The 20,337-nt window shown below is 39.8% G+C and overlaps 1 protein-coding gene across 3 annotated transcripts in view; it reads left to right on the top strand.

Moving 5' to 3' along the window:
- The window catches only part of GPAM (glycerol-3-phosphate acyltransferase, mitochondrial), a 60,005-nt gene that overhangs the window by 21,533 nt on the left and 18,135 nt on the right, over positions 1–20,337 (top strand). For all 3 annotated transcript variants that reach the window (XM_032793535.2, XM_032793537.2, XM_032793538.2), the window contains 10 exons: positions 5,619–5,755; positions 6,740–6,839; positions 9,266–9,478; positions 9,879–9,992; positions 11,471–11,556; positions 12,663–12,778; positions 13,696–13,766; positions 15,487–15,751; positions 16,492–16,634; positions 18,079–18,156. In XM_032793535.2, the coding sequence (XP_032649426.1) occupies positions 5,619–5,755; positions 6,740–6,839; positions 9,266–9,478; positions 9,879–9,992; positions 11,471–11,556; positions 12,663–12,778; positions 13,696–13,766; positions 15,487–15,751; positions 16,492–16,634; positions 18,079–18,156 (1,323 nt within the window). The remainder of the gene's footprint in view (positions 1–5,618; positions 5,756–6,739; positions 6,840–9,265; positions 9,479–9,878; positions 9,993–11,470; positions 11,557–12,662; positions 12,779–13,695; positions 13,767–15,486; positions 15,752–16,491; positions 16,635–18,078; positions 18,157–20,337) is intronic.

The following is a 20,337-nucleotide window of genomic DNA, read 5'->3' on the forward strand; positions in this document are numbered from 1 at the left end:
AATTTTATTGATGATATTCCGGAAGCAAAGAGACAACAGTTCAAATTATTAGTCTCCAAAGGCCAAACCATCGTTAGATGCTGCTGACGCTGCAGCCAGATCCATAGCCATAGTCGTGGAGGGCGTCACGGGTCACATCTTCCACGTTCCCCTGCAAAATACAGAATATAGTGGAGGACCTCCCATTTGATGGAGAGAAGCTGTTGCTAAGACCAATGAAGTTCTTCATACTATGAAGGACTCATGAGCCACACTCTGGTCCCTTGGCATCCATACCCCTGCTACAAGGAGAAGACGATACAGGTATCAACCATACCAATGCCCCAGATATGGTTCTTGTACTCAGCAGAGACCATACAAACAGCAACAGAGGCAAAGACAAAGGCCAACGTCATTGTCCACCACCAGCAATGGCGTCTCAGCCTCCTTCCTCCAATAAACAAATTTGAAGCTTTGGTTGAAGGCCTAGAAGAACTCTTGCCAGTTCCAATGCATGATACTATCATCCAACTCTTTGGAGACTGTTTACACCCTTTCTACATCAAGTGGGCAGCTATTACCACCGACCCTAGAAGTGATCCACTTGGGCTATACATCCCTTTCCTTTCCATACCCCTTCCCACCTGTTCAGAGACCCCTCTCACGAACTGTTGTGCCAAGAGGTAGAACATTTCCTCCAATTGGAGGCAGTGGAGTTGGTCCCCGAACAACACAAGAGAGAAGGATTTTACTCCCGCTACTTTTTAACATAAAAGAAAAGCAGGGACGATGACCCATCTTTGACCTCAGGCGATTAAACAAGTCCATAAGGAAGCAAAGATTTCGGATGGTCCCTCTAACAACTATAATACCAGCGCTGGAATGGAGACAGGTTTTCAGCCCTCGACCTCCAAAATGCCTATTTTCATGTGGTGATATACCTCACTCACAGGCGGTTTCTCAGATTTAAGTTAGGTATGTACCACTACCAATACAAGGTGCTCTCCCTCAGCTGTCAGCAACACCCCATGTCTTTTCCAAGATTCTCACAGTGGCAACAGTGCATCTGAGGAAGCAAGGAGTAATTATATTCCCTTACCTGGATGATTGTCTCCTCAAGGCACTCACTCGATTGGAAGCTGTTCACTCCATGCAAATGGCAATAAGCTGTTTCCACAGCCTCGGCCTACAAATAAACACACAGAAATCAACGATAGAACCTACCCAACAGTTGGTATTCTTTGGCGCCTATCTTGATTCCACAACAGTGAGGGCATCGCTCTCGCGAGATAGATTTGACTCCATACAAACAATCATAGCAACAGTGCGCAGCAACCCACAAACCCCGGCCCACGAATGCATACAAGTTTTGGGCCAAATGGCAGCGTGCACACCTGTGGTCAAACATACATGTTTGCACATGCGCTGCCTGCAGGGATGGCTATCAACAGTGTACAAACCAAACAAGCACAACATGAACATTCTCTTAACAGTGCCCTGTAAGATCAAGGAATCATTAACCTGGTGGACTCACCGACACAATCTGTGCTCAGGGATCCTCTTTACACAGGACCTCCTGTCACAATTGCTCACAACAGATACCTTCCTCATAGGGGAGGGAGCACACATGCAACATCGCACAGCTCAGGGGCTATGGTCCACAACAGAGACCGGGTTACACACACACCTCCTGGAACTTCATGCTGTGCGCAGTGCCTGTCTCCACTTCCTGCTGTTCATTCAAAACCAGCACGTAGAGTGATGACCAACAACATTGGTTGTATGTTTCATATAAACAGGTGGGGGCGGGGCAGATCCCATTCACTCTGCATTGAGGCTATCAAGCTCTGGAATCTATGCATCCATCACAATATCGACATTTCCGCTGCATATCTACCTGGCTGCGAGAACACCATGACAGATGAACTCAGCAGATGGTTTCCTCAGGATCATGAATGGGAACAGAGCAACTCAGTACTTCAACATGTATTCCAACAGTGGGGTCACCCACGTATAGACCTTTTTGCGACAGCCAGCAACAGCAGATATCCCCTGTTCTGTTCCTGAGCGGCCCTGGGGAAACACTCGTGGGGAGATGCATTCTCAATCAACTGGATCGCAGACCTTCTATATGCGTTTCCACTGATACCACTGCTCCCCAGGGTCATACAGAAAATAAGGACGACAGAGCGAGAGTTATCCTAATAGCCTCATCTGGCCCTTCAGACATTTTAATCCGGCCCTCGAGCTCTCACCGGGAAGTGGGGTCAGGGGCTTGCCCCGCTCCTGTGTTCCGGTCAGGAAGTGGAGTTGGGGGCTTGCCCCGTTCTGCATGTGCCATGGCTCTGCTTGGCTCCCGGAAGCAGCAGCATGTCCCCCCATCTGGCTCCTATGTGTAGGGGCAACCAAGGGTGCCCCTGCCTCAAGCGCCATCCCCACAGCTCCCATTGGCCAGGAACCACGGCCAAGGGGAGCTGCAGGTGCGGCACCTGCAGACGGGGCAGCGTCGCCTGGTTGCGCCTCCACGTAGGAGCCAGAGGGGGGACATGCTGCTGCTTCCAGGAGCTGCTTGGAGTAAGTGCCACCCAGAGCCTGCACTCCTGACTTCGGCGCCCCAACCCCCTACCCCAGCTCTGATCCCCCTCCAAACCCCTCAGTCCCAGTCTGGAGCCCCACCCCAGAGCCTGCACCCCTATCCAGAGCCCTCACCTCCTCCCACACCCTAACCCCCAGTTCTGTGAACATTCATGGCCCGCCATTCAATTTCCATACCCAGCTGTGGCCCTCGGGCTAAAAAGTTTGCCCATCCCTCTAATAGCCCCTACATGGCCGAGACAACCATGGTACCCCTTCTTGACAGGCATGTCAGCACAGCCCTCGATCACTCTTCCCCTGCACCCAGACCTACTTACACCGCGGGAGGGACAATTGCAGCACCCCAACTTGCAAATGCTACAGCTCAAGGCGTGGCTGCTTTATGGCTTTCTCATGACAAGCTAACCTGCTCAGAACAGGTTCCTCCACAGTAGGAGGCTCTCCACATGCTCCACTTACATACACAAGTGGAAGAGATTCATGACATAGTGCACCACAAAACAAGCATATGCTGCATCTGCTCCTCTCCTGATACTAGACTATCTCTTAGACCTTAACCAGCTGAGCCTTTCCATTAGCTCACTGAAGGTTCACTTAGTGGCAAATACCGCTTTCCACCAAAAGATTGATGACGACTCAATCTTTGCTCACCCTATCAGCAAACATTTCCTCAAAGACATCCCCACCGTCTGTCCGGACGTGAGGCCACCTACTGTACTTTGGGACTTAAATCTCGTACTAACTGCTCTGACTTGTCAACTGTTTGAACCTTTGGCAACTTGCTCCTTCTTACACCTATCCACGAAAGTTTCCTTTCTGGTTGTCATCACATCCATGAGATGTGGGGGAGATAGAGGTGCTTATGGCCAACCCTTTTATACTATTTTTTTTTTAAGGACAAAGTTATGTTACATGCCTTGTGACGGGCTGGATCACAGAAACCCCCTTGGGAACTGCTTACTGATGTGCCAAGACTACTACTGCCGCTGCTTTCCCTGCCAGCTTGGGAATCCGGCATCCTGTCTTGTTGAGCCAGACACGCCAGTCTGCTCCAACAGAGAGACCCAGGGAGTGAACCGCGTGCCCCAAAATTGCAGACTTAACTGAAAGCAGCCTACAGAAGTTTTCTTGTCTTTAAAACTCAGATGCCCAACTCCTAATGGGGTCTAAACCCCAAATAAATTTGTTTTACCCTGTATAAAGGTTATACAGGGTAGAAACTCATAAATTGTTTGCCCTCTATAACACTAATAGAGACATATGCACAGCTGTTTGCCCCTCTCCCCCCCAAGTATTAATACACACTCAGAGTTAATTAACAAGTAAAAAGTGATTTTATTAAATATAGAAGTAGGATTTAAGTGGTTCCAAGTAGTAGCAGACAGAACAAAGTGAATTACCAAGTGAAATAAAATAAAACATGCAAATCTAAGCCTAATACAGTAATACAACTCAGTACAGATAAAATCTCACCCTGAGAGATGTTTCAATAAGTTTCTTTCACAGACTGGACACCTTTCTAGTCTGGGCACAGTCCTTTCCCTTGGTAAAGCCCTTGTTCCAGCTTAGGTGGTAGCTAGGGGATTCCTCATGATGGCTGCCTCCTCTGTTTTCTTTCACCCATTTATACATCCTTTGCATAAGGCAGGACTCCTTTTGTCCCTCTGGGTTCCCACCCTTCCTTCTCAATGGAAAAGCACCAGGTTACAAGATGGATTCCAGTTCAGGTGACATGCTCACATGTCACTTTAAGACTTCATTACCCACTTGCCAGCACACATACATACAGAAAGACTTACCAGTAAAACAGAGCCATCTAAAGACAATTGTCCTGGTTAATGGGAGTCATTAAGATTCCAAATCACCATTAATAGCTCACACGTTACATAATTACAGTAGGCTCTCAGTTATATTACATATTTCTAGATTCAGATACAAGAGTGGTACATTTATACAAATAGGATGACCACACACAGTAGATTATAAGCTTTGTGTAATACCTTACAAGAGACTTTTTGCATAAAGTATATTTCAGTTACATTATATTTAAACTCATTAGCATATTTTCATAAAATCATATAGAGTGAAACGTAACACACCTATCCCAAATTCTTACCCAGGGTGCACTCATCTTTCCACATTAATGAACCTCTGCAGCTCCCAACTTTCTTCCCCAAACTACACGCAAATTCGTTCGAGGCAACTATGCACATGCTGGATGTTAGAAGGGCTTTTTATCTGGACAGAACTAAACCATTTCGGGCTACTCCTAAACTCTTTGTATCCATAGCAGAACGGTCCAAGGGAGCGCCCATATCCGCACAGAGGCTCTCTAAATTGATATCCGGATGCATTTGACTATGCTATCAGCTAAAAGGCGCTCAGCTTTCAGCAATCATTAGGGTGCATTCCACGAGGTACCTGTTAATGTCCATGGCATTTCTAAACATGTCCCATTGATAGACATTTGCAAGGCTGTGACCTGGGCATCCAAACACTTTTGCCAAACATTATGCTATCATGCAAGGCCGTAAAACAGAGACTCAACTTGGCCGAGCAGTACTTTCCGCTGTTTTATTTCCTGTTCTGAAGCCCCTACCATCCTAAAGTGCACTGCTTCACTGTCACCTGGAATAGAGCACCCCCAGGAACACCTCTTGAAGAAGAGAAGGTTACTCACTTTGTGCAGTAAGTGAGGTTCTTTGAGATGAGTTTCCCTGTGAGTGCTCCACTACGCACCCTCCTCCCTCTACTTCGGAGCTGGATACAGGCTTTGAGGTGCAGATGGAACTGAGAAATCTGTGTTGTAGACACGACACTTCAACAGACAACAGTGCACAAGGCAAGCACTGTGTGTGTGCACGACCCATATGGGCACCACTGTAAAACTCTCTGAGCAAAGGTTCAGGGATGCAGCCACGCCTGGAGCAGAACACTCACAGGGACACTCATCTCGAAGAATCTCAGTTACTGCACAAGGTGAATAATCTTTCCAGAGTATCTCATTAATTTTGTTTCATCTTTTTTCTCCATTCCCCAAATAGATGAATTTGCCTCTTATATTCTTGCCTGTTCACAAATCTCACATCGACTATCTACTCCTCACGTTCGTTCTTTTCTGCCATAACATCAAAGCACCGTACATTGCTGCAGGGAATAATCTCAACATCCCCATCTTCAGGTAAGGATAATATGTTGAGCTAAACTTTAACTTGCTCTCAAAAGTAAAGCCAAAGGGACGTATGCTTAGTTGGTGTATATTGTCATAGCTCCACGCTTGTTGAGGATCTGCCCCAAATTGTTTAGGATTTGTCATAAGGGAATTTAGTCATTGTGGTCATACCTTGGAATTTACTTTGGTCTTATCTAGCTTTACTTTGGTTTTATTTGGTCTTATTTAAGAGAGAGTCTTGCAAAAACCTTTAGAGACGTTCTTTGTTAAGGAAATTGGAAAAGGAAGAATATTGTGTTGAGACTTAGTTACTGAGTCACTCTGAGGAAAGGGTGTATGAAGAAATCCTGATTAAATGGGGGATAGCTCAAGTTTAAGAGCATTTGTTCCCTTTCATCTATGGAGACTCATCAGGACTTGGGGGAAATTATGTATTCAGTGAGTGGCAGGCAACATAGAACTTTGAACACTCAGGGCTATTTAAGTTAAATACTGCAGCTCTCATCTTTGTAAGTTATGTCAAGTGTTGAAAGATTGAGAACACTCACATAAGCTTTTGACATTTGGTAGTAATGTGGGGACTAGAATTGTCGCAGAGCACTCTCTATCTATCTAATCTTATCTATCTAATCTTATCTATCTAATCTTATCTATAGTATTTATATGGCTCCCATCACTAATGAATTTGAGCGCCATAGAGTTTGTGATGTATTTATCCTCCCAACATCCCTGTGAGGGAGAGCAGTGCTCTTAATTCCATTTTACAGGGTCACACAGGGAGTTTGGCAGAACAGGGAATTGATCCTGGGTTCCTAGACTAGTGCCCTAACCACTGGAACATTCTTCCTCTCTTTCATTTGAGGGAGAATGGCTGAGATATGCACATTGTTCTGCCTCATCTAATTTTTTCCTGAAGCTGTTGGCTGGTTTATACATTCCACTCTGCTCATATTTGACTAAAATCAGTGAATAGAATCATTTGTTGATTTGTAGCACATTGATCCGCAAGCTGGGAGGCTTTTTCATTCGGAGGAGGCTGGATGAGAATCCTAATGGACGTAAAGATGTCCTTTATAGAGCTTTGCTGTATGTGGTATGTATCTTTTCTTAATTTGCAAATATACAACTTGAATCGTCACAGAGACGGGAAAATGTAAGTGTGTTCTCTGTAACTTCATTAATTTGAACAGCATTGGCTGATGAGAAAGTTAAATTGTTTATTATCTTGATTTTAGCGTGTGTATGTGTGTGTGTGTGTGTGTGTGTGTTGTTACATTAGAGACAAACTGTAAATTCTGTGCTGAGTGAGGTCCTGAATCTATGAAGTGCATGAGTGTCGAGGGTGTTCAGCACCTGTCAGGATCAAATTTTTCCCCTGTTTGAGTCTCTAACGGGGATATGAGATTGCCCTCAGTGTAAATTAACACACAAATTAGGCCTACTGGGACAGTGTCTGATTTCACTTATACAAAGTGAAATCTAGAGCAGCAGTTCCCAAATTGTATTTGTTCATGTACTTAATTGGTGTTTGAAGTACCACATGCACACTTTTTTTTTTTTTTTTTTGGCACATTTGTTTTAGGCCTCAGTAGGTTTTAGGTATCTCTATACTCTATGGTAAAATATATCTGTAAAGAAGCCTAAAATGTTCAATTATAATTAGGGCTGGCATGAAAACAAGAATTTCATTTTGTGAAAAATGTTGAGGTTTTGCCATTTGTTTATATTCTGATGTGGCATGAAATCAAGACAGTTCAAAAATTTGTAGTGTGAAAAGAGACCACTCTAGAATAGCCAGTAGCCCTATGGTTAGACCACACATCTGGGATCTGGAAAACCTATGCTATTCTGGGGTCTCTCATATTGATCAAAAACTTCATGATGGAAAACCTTCCTGGTGAAAGTTGAATTGAAACTGCTGTGTTTCCAGGAAGTTTTGGTTTTGTCAAATCAGCATTTTCCGTAAAAGGTTTGATCTAAAAGTTCCCAACCAGCTGTAATTGAAATGTTTACAAAGGATGTTAAAGTTTTTAGACAGTGCATCAAAAAGAAACACAATGAGGCAGCCGTTATTTCTTTCATGTTAAACAATTAAATGTCATAAATGCTGTCTTGATATGCTATGATATGCCATTAACTACACTTAGTGGATTGACTCTTTTTAACTTAAATTCCTGCTAATTTTATGGGGATTATTATTGAACAGTAGCCAGAATTCACTTTGCTTCCTGTCTTACTAAATTTAAATCGAGAAAAATATGAAATGTTTTGAGAGACTCTGGGAGAGAATAAGAGAAGCACCATTACAAAGAAGGGTGCACGTCTGCAAAAGGGCAGAGGGCTCAGAGGGCAGATATAGAGAGATATGGGGAGTCTTTTGGTTGGAATTGGAGGGGCTTCAGCCCCATGAAGCATCTTGCTCCTCAGCAAAATGCTGGGCATGCTGCACAGTGGCTCCCCCTGCTGAGAGGAGACTCAGATTATAGCCAGCTGGCTGCTGTCCTGGTGAACAGACAGGGAGCTCTCCTTAGTTACATAGACAGGCTTTTATCTACTGCATCTGGCCAACAATCCTTCCCTCTCTACCTCCTGCAGCAGCTCCCTGCGTGGGGGCCTTTTTGTCTCACGTTCCCTGCAACTGTAGGTTTTGCAGCGGCTCTGCACTCAGGTGTCTTTCCAGATGAGAGAAGCTCTGGCACTGTGATATGGAACTTTGCAAAATCTTCCCAGTAGCTCTAGCTGTGTGGTTTGGTGCAAGCTGAAGGCTAGGCCCAGCAAAAAACTACCCAGCTGTGCACCACCTGAGAGTACAGTTCCCACAGCATTCAACGCGCTGCTAAATAAAGCTACTATGATGACATGGTCGTACAGTGTTACTCATCAAAATTGCTGAAAGTGTCCAGGAGAGTGTTTGTTTCTCAGGCATTGTAGGATGTACTGCAGTGCGTGGAATGACTTTTTTTTTTTTTCTTTGAAACAAAAATATATTTTTTAAAGCATTTTGGTGCATCATTTCCAGTAAGCTCTCATGGTGTCCTGCCATACATGTACAAAAGTTTGGGAACTCCTGAGAGCAACCCCTGCTGACTTTGTTGAAGTTTTGTTTGTTTGTTTATGTATGTGCTGATGTTATGCTTGGCACTATTCAAGATACAAGAAGAAAGATGTACTTGCAATTTAGAAGATGGGCCATGCTGGGAAATCCAGAGAAGAGAATTATTTAGTTGTCTTTAAAATATTTAATTATTATTAGGTTGCTTCTTTTCGGTTTTGCAGCTGGTGTGACGTTTTAAAGTCCGTGGCATTACTTTGGATATACATTAGTGTAACTGGGATCAGAATTTGGTTGTGTAAAACACTAATTTCCTGTTATTATTCATGATTGTTCAGAGCAGATTTGTATTTATCTCAGCTCCAGTTTTGTAAAGAGGATTCTATTGCTGATGTGGAACAATGCATTTCTATGTGGATATGTCTGTGGTGTTAGTTTTTTTTTTCTTTTACTCACTATCCCTTTAGCACATAGAGGAATTGCTTAGACAGCAGCAGTTCTTAGAGATATTCCTGGAAGGCACACGTTCTCGGAGTGGAAAAACATCCTGTGCCAGAGCAGGTCTCTTATCTGTGGTGGTAGATGCTCTCTTCACAAATGCCACCCCTGACATACTAATTATACCTGTGGGAATCTCCTATGATCGCATCATTGAAGGTCACTATAACAATGAACAGCTGGTAAGGAGCAACTAAAGACTTAATGTTTTGCCTAGGGGATTTTCTGTTTGAGTAAAAATGTATCTAATTTTTGTGCTAGCCCTGCTATGCCATGAGTGCTTAAACTTTTTGTGTCAGATTTAAAAATGCAAAGTAATATGAATCATGAAAGTCCTTGACCTAGAATGGTATCTTGACATTTGAGTCTTGTAGATCACTGGATACAAATTCATCACTTAACAAATACAAATAATAAAAAGCCATATGATTCCCTAGGCTTTTGTCATGGCTCTACTCTTTGACGTTTAAAGCTGCATGTCAAAAGACTTGGATTTATTGTAACTGTGGTTATGCTTCCATTAAATATCAATGAACTTTTAATTGCAAACGAACATTGGTTTTACTTTTCAGTGTTTTGCAGGGGAAGCCTAAGAAGAACGAAAGCCTTTGGAGCGTAACCAGAGGAGTCTTCAGAATGCTGCGGAAGAATTATGGATGTGTCAGAGTAGACTTTGCACAACCATTTTCCTTAAAAGTAAGTTGCATATCCATAAACACACTTTTAAGTTCTTATGAATTCTTAGCTGCTTTAAAATGCAGGAAACCACAACTAAACAGTTGGCACAAAAGTAGTTTTCAGCCTATCAATGCAATGAAGCTGTTTTTCCAAAAAATCACTATTTTATACCCACAAGAAGATTCATAGGGTGTCCATCCATGGTGTGAAGTCCAGTACAGATGTGAGTGTTATAACATAATGTCAGACCAGACTGTTTCATTGGACATAAAGCCAGTATATTTCTTCCAGGAGTGATCAATAATAGAGGAAAGTAAAAATTCCCAATGAGGCATCTGATCAATTGTGTATTTCTGTACAAAAAAAATATATGGGGAAATATATTTCCTGTACAGTAGTTGACTGTCAAATAGTTTTTTATTTTTAGGTCTTATTCAGCAATATGTATTGAAATGTACAGAATTTCAGTTTGAAAAACAAAGCTAATTTTGGCATCCCAAACATTGCCACTCAACCTGGGTTTATAGAAAGTAGACACGGTCAGATTAATTGGATATCTTTTTGCTGAGATTGAGTTGGATAATGGGAATGATGTTGATGTAAAATACATATACTGCCGTAAGGCATTTGTGAGCATGCGATGTAAGCTGAGTAGAGAGCTGTCTGTGAAAATTTACCCTAATTATTTAAGTAGCTTTGCTTGAAGATAAATGTTTTTGCCGAACCAGTCTTTATAGGAACCAGAAGAACATAATGTCGTGAAGTCAGAATAACTTAAGTAGTAAACTTTAAAGAAAGAAGTTTATTTGTTAAAAGCATAGAATTCTTGAGGTCCAGTCATGTGCTGTACCTCCTGAGAGAAACAGCACAGAAGATACAGCCAAGAGGATGGGGGCAAAGGTGGTTTTTAAGATACGTTCCTGCTGCCTGGATTCTGAGAAGTCTAATTTACAGTAGTCTCCCCATCGTTGCCTGTAGTTTGTCACTGCCAGAATTTCTGTAGTGGTGTTCATCTGTGGAGATGCCCTGTATGCTAGAGTCTGTGAGGAGGGCAGTATAAGACAGTTAATGTCATCCATATACTGCTCCTCCACTGGGGACTTGATATTGCTCCCATTCAAATCAATGGAAAAACTCCCATTCACTTCAACGGTGCAGGAGCTATCTCCAAGGCAGTTTCTGCCAAAGTGGTGCAAGGGAATCTTTCCCTTGTATTTTTGTTTTTGTTTTTAATTGCAGTATTTTCCCCAAACTAAGAATTCTGTTCAGAGGGAAAGCTTCTCCTCTACCGGATGCCCACTGCAGACAGAACCACCAGCGCACCAGTGAAGAAACTGTAGTGATCTTCCCACTGTCTCACCTTTATTTTTTGTACTTACTCTTTCATGGTTGCGTTTATTTTATTTATTTATTTATTGGTACAAATAAGATAGCAAAATTAGCTGTTGGATGCTACAATTAATGGGAAAATGTACAAATAAGTTTTATATTTACAGGAATACCTAGACAGCCAAAGTCAAAAACCTATGCCTGCCATGCTATCTTTGGAGCAAGCTCTGTTACCAACTATACTTCCTTCACGGTAGGATGTTTTTCTGGAACCTTTTTGGTAGTATTTTTGGATTAATATATATTTCCAGTAGTGTTTGGTAGTTATGTCCTTAGGGATAATTAAATTGTTTCCCATGTAACTCTTATGGAAAAATCCTATAAAATAGAACACAAACACACAAATTTTACTCTAGGATTTTTAAACTATCCTTTACAATTCTAAGACATTGAAGAATATATCCCTGCTGTAGAACTCCTGTTCAAATAAACTATAGGAATGCTATCATTCTCTCCTAAATTCTCTATAGTTCTAGAATAATTCAAGTGAAATTTATTGGTTTAAATAAATTTTAAATTCTATAAGACTGTTGGCAAGGAAAGAAAATGACACATTTTAAAACATATCCTTTTTTAACTCTCACATAATCCAGATATTATTTCTAATTACTCTAAGATGAAAGGCACATATTCATTCACTCACTAATGATTCAGCCCTATACAGTGATTGACGGGGCTATTGTCAGTGAGCTCCCCTCTGTTAATTACTTTTGCTCAAAATGTGAAACTGTGTTGTGGAGATATTCCTGAATTTTAGACTATTTTATATTTAATTTGAGTAATTTGCATGGCTTGTCTAAGCCTGTGTGGTACTAATTGGTTCCTGTAAAGAGAAGTTGAGTAAGTCATTTGTCTTTAAAGCATTGTCATGCCATGCCATACCCTTGCTTTGATATGAAAAAGAGCTGGACTGAAAACTCTGTATTCTAAAAAGGTTTGCATAATATGTGTTTTGTTGCTCTTATCATTGAAAGGAAGGGTTATGGGATATGTCTGATGTAATGGAGAAGTCTGAATAGCCGAAGAACAAAGAGAATACTCTGTGTTGCTTTTCTTAGAAGGTCTAGGAATATGTGTTATAACATGAAGAAAGAGTCTGGAATATGTTGAAAAAAATAGTTAATGAGAACTTTGTGGGATTTGTACTGCTTAAAGACATTTTTGTATCCTTGTTAGAATGTCTGATTTTATTTGTGCATTATAGTTCATTTAATGTATGTAAAATGATGATAATGTAGGTTAGAGTTTGACAAGACTTGGATGTTTTCACACCATACGTTATTTTTATGCTATCTTCAGGCCTAATGATGTTGTAGATGAAGGTACAGAGGCTGCACTGGGTGATTCCAGGAATTTATCCAATGAGCCCTTTAGAAGACAGTTGATAGCCAACTTGGCTGAACATATATTGTTCAGTAAGTATAGAATCAATCATATGTTTATTGACTGTATGTCTTGGTCCTCTGACTGCATTAACTAATTTACCATTTGATAGCATTGTTACTAGGCTGAGGGTGATTTCTTTTCAGGTAGGAATTTTGTTTGCTTCAACACTTAAAATCTCATCCCTTTTTAAATGAAATTCTCTCTCTGTGGCATTCTTATTTCATTTGCTTCGATACATGTACGTTCTTTAGGTCTGTATCCTGGGATGCTGCTGACTTGCTAAAAGTGTTTGAGTCAACTGGTGTGCATTTACATTTCTTTTGGCAATAAGTAGGAAATTGCCCGCAGTGGTAGAGCTGTTAAAATCACTGTGTGTTTAAAGAATTACTTGAGTCTGTGTATCTGCTTTTAGAGCCATTGTCTGGTTTTGTAGGTTCTATAATATGCAGTTTAGGCACCAGATCTGATACATGAACAAAAATATAGCTATAAATAATGGTACGTAGTTGTATATTTTAGCAAATGTTTGAGACTGACTTCTTCACTCATGCTTATTAATTAAAACCACTTTGGTCAGTTAATGTCTTACATTTCTAAAGTACTACAAAACATTGAGTAATCATCTCAGCACTTTGGCTAGCTAGGTAAGTGTAATCACCCCATGATACACATGAAGAAAATGAGGTACTGAGAGTTGGAGTAACTTGCCAAAGGCCACATGTCAAGTTAGTGACAGGGTAGGTAAGAACTCTAGAGTTCCCGGCTTCTTGCTCTTTGATTAGTCCCTTAAGGTACACTACAGCTTGTTGAAAATCTAAAGCCCTATAGAAATGTGTAATTATAATTTAGTTGATTCATGCTGTTGTCATTTTATGCCATATTAATGACTTGTTAAGCATTTCAGATGCTTAATAGGTCAGCATAGCTTTGTTCTGTTTGTTTCTAGCTGCTAACAAGTCATGTGCTGTGATGTCAACACACATAGTTGCCTGTTTGCTGCTCTACCGACACAGGAAGGTAAGGCTATGTTGTAGCTGAAATAGCCATTTGGTACCTTCATGCAGAATTGCAAAATTCCAGTGGTGAGAAAAGTGTGCACTTCAATATTACATTGAAATAATATTTGAAAGAGATTTCAGCTAGCATGTTATAATAGGTGTTCCAGTTAATGGTGGGTACTTAACTGAAATCAAAACAGCACGATATCTTTATCATTAAGCTTGGTAGAATTCAATTTTTATTTTTTTATAATTTTGACAGATAATATTGATGGCCTTTAAAAGCATTTTTTAGGTTTTTATCAAAATTTTCACAGTTGTGGAAAATTATGATGTGTGTTAATGGAGGTCGGGGTAAGACTAATTATTTAATGACAGTAGATGCTGAGATTCAAAAAGGTAAAATGTTATAACCATTAAAACACAAATTGTCAACATCATATGTCAAAATATACAAATTTAATATCCTTAAATCAACTAATCATGCCGGTTTTTAATGTTCATTCACTAGTCTATTTTATAACTACTCTAATTTAAATTCTCAAGAAGCATTTTTCTTATTTTACTTATCAGTAAATTTTGATTATCAATGGAAATACTTTTGTCAGCTTGCATATGTACGATGAAATCTGTTTACTGACTTTTCCCGATAGAAATCAAGTCCTTCCAATCCTAGTTATCATTGAAGAAAAAGGAACCTTTTCCTAAAATTAAAAAAAATAAAATAACTCTCATCTCATGTTAATTTCAGGACTAACTGGTGATTTTTAAAAGCAAAAATTTTGTTCCTTTTTATTGCTACTGGGTGGCTTTTGTTTTTGTTTTTTATCTCAGTTATTTCAAATCAGTTGTAGCTGGACAAATTGCTGAATTATTATGTTTATTTTCAAATAAAATTTTCAGTCATAATTTGTGATGGAATGATACTAATATGTAACTGAATTTTAATGTGTGGCTCCTAAAGAAAGATACAATTATTCATTGCTACACTCTTTCTCTTTTTTCCATTTTGTTTAAAATCCCTCGCCACCGCACCAATCCAGAGCTCTAGGTACATGTTCAGAAATTAAAATAAAACATACAAATTAGAAGAAATGGTCAAAATATAGACTCTCCCCAAACTAGGGTACTATCACTTTCCAGTTCAATCCAGCCATTCCCCTTTCCTATAGAGAGAATCTAAGAGAACAGATGTGCTTTTCAACAGAATCTGAAGCTTAGCAAATATGACTTATGGTAAACTGAGAAGGGAGGCAAGTTCCAGAGTTGAGAAAATGTTCTTCCTCAAACCTCCTATCAATTAAACAATAGGTCTGTTAGCAAAAATATCTCAGGTGATCATTTGATAACAATGGCAGGTAGGGGAGATGAGATTTCCAAAGTACACAGGTTCTGACCCTGCTAGGGCTTTATAGGCTGTGAGATGCACTACTAAGCAAACAAAGCAGTCACATCTTGCACTAGCTGTAGCTTCTGGGTGATTTTGAGGTATAGCCCCATGTAAAGCATTTTGCAGCAGTCCAGTTGGAGGTGGCGCAGTCATGGATTACTTTGCCCAAGTCTGCTTTGGAAAAAAAGATTTGTTTGTGTGATAAGTGGTGCTTTGGTTTATTACAAATTAATTATGCATTTGACTTATTTACTGTGTTTGGAGATTGCAGAGAAGTTTAACCTGTCCTCTTAAAATTTTGTCTTGGGTTAGAGTTACATTATTTAATCTTGTGACTCTGCTTCCTCAGGGAATTGACCTTTCCAAGCTGGTGGAAGACTTCTTCTCTATGAAGGAGGAGGTCTTGGCCCGTGACTTTGATTTGGGATTTTCAGGAAATTCTGAAGATGTTGTCATGCATGCCATCCACCTGTTGGGGAACTGTGTAAATATCACAAACACCAGCCAAAACAATGAGTTCTTCATCACTCCCAGCACAACTATTCCTGCTGTCTTTGAACTCAACTTCTACAGCAATGGTGTGCTGCATGTCTTCATCAAAGAGGCCATTATTGGTATGTACTAGTTTTTAGCAGGAGATTTGTTTGTATGGAGGCTTTCTTTTTTTTTCTTTTTTTTTAAATCCTTTCTCCCCCAAAAGTAATATATGAAGTAAAACCATCTACACAGAAAGAATCAATTTCCAAACAATTAAGTTATCTGGGGTCAGAAAATTATGCCACCTTGCCTTTACCCCGTATTTGCCATTAAACAAATAGCTGAATGAATGCAGTGTGGTTTTTTTCATTCTTCTTGAGAGTCTCTGTGTATTGGCCACTGCCAGAAAGAGAGACCAACTTTATGGACAAGTGATCTGATCCAGCATGGCAGATGTTCCTATCTTGAAAATTTTAATAAGATTTTGCTTTAGTTTTATGTTAACTGATCACTAATGCGACAGTGACTTCCTCTTCTGTCTTTTGTTCCAGGGGTAGGGTATATGTTGACTATTTTTAATTCTTGTTAATGAAATACAGTTCAGAGTTTCATTATGTAACTTTTACACACAGTGGTATAATCTTTTATTTTTCAGTAGCTTTGTTATCTTTTAAAATCTGTTTCCTTCAGTTATGCACCATTGTAGTTCATGTATATGAGATGATTTTGCTTTTGTCAATTGATAGGTTTCAGTCATATGTGTAATAGTTGTCAGTTTTTAAGCTTGTATAATTCTCCTGTTAATAAACCTAAGTCTTGCTTATTAAAAATCTCTGTCGGAAAACTAACCACCCTTGTATTCACATTTCTGCACTAGCCTGCAGTCTTCATGCAGTGCAGAGTAAAAGGTATAGAAATGGCATCAATGGCGTTTCTCCCAACGTGATTAGCCAAGAACAACTGGTCCGCAAAGCCGCCAGCTTGTGCCACCTTCTTTCCAATGAAGGTGCTATATCCTTGGTAAGTGAAGTTTATCATAGTGCTTGTCCATAACTCCAACTGCGTTCTGTTAGTTTCTGTCTTCATTGTTCTAAATAGAATGGATTTTTTGTTTAACTGCACTCTATTTCTAATGTAGTTGTTCAGTCTTAATATATTTACTTTAAATAAAACTTATTCCATCCATAGCATGGCTGAGGGTGGGACTTCCATGTTAAGAGGGAAATAGCATAGTTTTAATTTGCTTCAACAAAATGTCTCTACTTCTCAATTACGTAGTTGAATTAGTCTAGCTCACTTGAAACCATTTCTAGACAAATAACATGAATGATGTGAGCTTGAAAAGTCAATTCATTAGCTGAGATTTTCTGAGCCAGGGGAGACGACATCAATCAACATAGTGCTCATGACATGATTTAGATGTTTGCTATGTGTGTAGTGAATACCTGTTGCTCATGCAAGTGAGAAACTGATAGTACTGGCAAAGAGCTTGGAATGCTTCTGCTATTCTAGTACTAGGCCTCTCATGTGAAGAGACTGCCTGCCAGATTATGCAGTGACTTTGTTCTAAACAAACTTAAACTGTGAAATCGAGACTACCAAACTCTTCGCACGTGTGACTGGAATCAAATCGAAATCAGCTCTCCAGATTTTAAAGGCATTTTCCCAAGTTATAGAATACCTCAGTCGTCATACTGCACATTTATCAGACGTCTTACCCATGACTTGACGTGCCTTATTCAAACATAAACCAATAAAGGAACGGTGGCAAATACTGCGGTTTTAACTTTATAAATACACTGATTCTAATTGGACAGCAAAAACAATCTTAGAAATACATGTCCTCTTATCGATTTAGTTCTGATATTGGGAAACTTTGCTGCAGTTTCCTAGCCCCCTCTTCCTTTCTTGTTGTTTGAATGGAGCATTTATGCTCCTTATTCTGCCTTTGAGGTTAATTATTTTGTTTTTTCTTAGTCTGGTGGACATTCCCCAACAGATTATAACCTCTGAAAAGTAGGGCAGCTTTGATTCTAAGCTTCTTCAAGGAGTTTCTTTAAATTTTAGGAGAATTTATGGAATAGGTCTTGCAGCTTTTATATTAAAGAAGTTTTTGTTCCAAACTGCTCAGTGATTAGCATTCATTCATGTTAACAAAATAATAGTAATAAGATATAAAAGTCCTGTTAGGTCACATGGTCCAGCTCCTTGCCAGTGAAAGATTTTCCACATCTCAAATGCTTTGTTCAGTCTAATTTTAAACATCCCGTTCATGGATTTTTTTTTTAAGTGTACATGAGTGCGAGAAAAGAATAAAGCATGCACTAATGGATTGGGAGTGTTGATAAGAATTGAGGAACTTGCTTAAAAAGGACATTGTTGTGTCTAAAAGAATATTCTGGTTGACTAGGGAAAAAGAATTCATAAAGGATTAACTTTTTAACTCCTTTTTATTTTTGTTAAGCCTTGTCAGATGTTATACCAAGTTTGCCACGAGGCAGTTGAAAGGTTTATACAATATGGCATTCTTTTGGTGGCAGAGGTAAGATGTTTAAATTTTTTTTGTTCTCCACTTTTCCTGCAGTCATAGAATCCTTTGCTTCTCTCTAACTATATGCCTTATTCCAAGTATCTAAACTGGCACTTTTTCACTTGAAGTGCAAAATGACTAAGGAAATCCTAAACTGAAATGTCTTTATTCTTTTATTTTAAAGCACAAGGTATTTTGGCAGAATCACTTTCTAATGTTATGGATGGCAACATATATGGGACCAGGATCTTAATAAAGCTAGTGCTGCTTATGATGATTACACCAACTCTTAAAATGGGCTGTGGTGATATAGTTTAATATTGAAGTCCTTGTAAATTTCAGTTTACAGCTCATCTTTAGCTCCCGTATGGTCCCTTTGCTCTGGTACAGCAGCTCAAAGGGACCAAAGGTAACTGGAGATTCCTCTGATATGTGGGAATCCGCAGGTGATACAACCATAAGGCAGCTCTAGTTTGCACCAGGATCTCGTGGTGGTCTCAGGGATTGGGGAATTGCAATGTCAAGGTATCTTTACTTCCCATGTTCTATGGTGCTGGAGCAAATGCAGCAGGGCTGGACTAAGAATGGAGGCAATAATTTCTGTCTTCCAGATTTGTGTCCATCAGGGAATCTCCTAACACAATATTTTTTTGGTAGGTGAGTAAAAGGATTAATGTATCATGTTGCGTTTTTTCCATGTCAGAATCATATCACAGCTCCATGACAATTATCAGTTATAAAGTAGCGGAAAAAATATGATGGTTAAATATACTTGGCTGCTTCCTTCTTTTAGTTCTCCTGTTTTGAAGTGAAACTAGATTCACATCCGTGCTTTGACCCTTGTTCAGCTCCACTCCATTGGACCTCTTGTGATATCCCAAGTTCCCCTTTTAATGTAGTTTCATAGATAGAATTCACTTCACCTGTTTTCTAGAGACAGATTTTCCTGGCTCTAAAACTCTCTTGTTTTCTGGATGTGTTACCTACATTTATACATAAAATGTTGACATATAATCATGTATTACAATGCAGTCTCTACATGCAGCATTTCTTGTGCTCTGAATCCTATTCTTATTTACTTAATGTTCCAGGCTCCAGGAAAAAAAATAGGTGTGTATAATGGCATAAATGTATGTTATGTCTTTGCCTCTCAAAGCATGTGTCTTGTTTTAGGAGCTTTGTTATAAACCTATATCGTCTGTCTCCCACCCTGTCATTACCATCAATAACTGGGATAGAAGTGGCTTACAGGTCATATATAATGCTTGTCTGTCTTCTCTTGATTTGATTGTCTTGTAACTGATTTCTCAGTGTGGTTTTTTTTTTCTATATCTATTTGCTGTGTAAAACTTTCTTACAGTCATGACGCTCATAAGTACCAAGACATGATCTGTCTTTGTTCTTACATTAGGCCCCTCCATTGTGGTATCTGAATGCCAGACAAACAGAACACCATCTTGTCCTCTGATACTAAGAAATCAAATGATACTGTTGTTTCCTATTTCTTCTGCACAGGCTTGCACAATTCTGTTACTGCCTTAGCTGAAATTTTAGATGCCTTGCTCATTTTCAGGTACTTTCCATGACCAGACCTATTAGGTTGGGTTGTTCTACCTTAGTTCGTTTGCCCATTCAGTTCAGACTAACAGGATTATTTCGTAATCTCTCAGATACTCTACAGTTTTCCCAGTACAATCTCACCATCACTTTCTGCAAGATTTATTTCAAGTATTGTCTCCAGGCTGTACCACTGCTCATGTCAGTTGTGTATATATACTAATGTTTTCTCTTTTTTTTGATGCTGTCTTATCCTATCAATCCCATTTGCTGCACTTTGCATCCTTCTAACTTATTTCTCTGTGTAATCCAGAGGACTATCTAATCTTTTTTTTTTCCCTGAGAGACACAGCAAGTCCATTATACAGTGTGGAGATCTTCTATATACCAAGCGAAAGAACCACCAGTGACTTCATGTTTAATACAATTAAGAAGTATACATTATTAGTGGCAAACTGTGGGGAATAATCACCATTTCCCTGTTTAGGACAGTTGGGGTATATTGTCTTGGTACTGTGATACAGCAAGGCCAGAGGGCAGCATAAGAGTGTTAGCAGGGGGCCTTATTCCCTGCCAAGGGAGGAAGGTTTGCTTTAGATTAACTAGAACAGCTGTGGCCAATTAGAGCACCTGACT

The sequence above is a fragment of the Chelonoidis abingdonii genome, chromosome 15 (assembly GCF_003597395.2).
Source record: "Chelonoidis abingdonii isolate Lonesome George chromosome 15, CheloAbing_2.0, whole genome shotgun sequence".
NCBI classification, from domain to species: domain Eukaryota; kingdom Metazoa; phylum Chordata; order Testudines; family Testudinidae; genus Chelonoidis; species Chelonoidis abingdonii.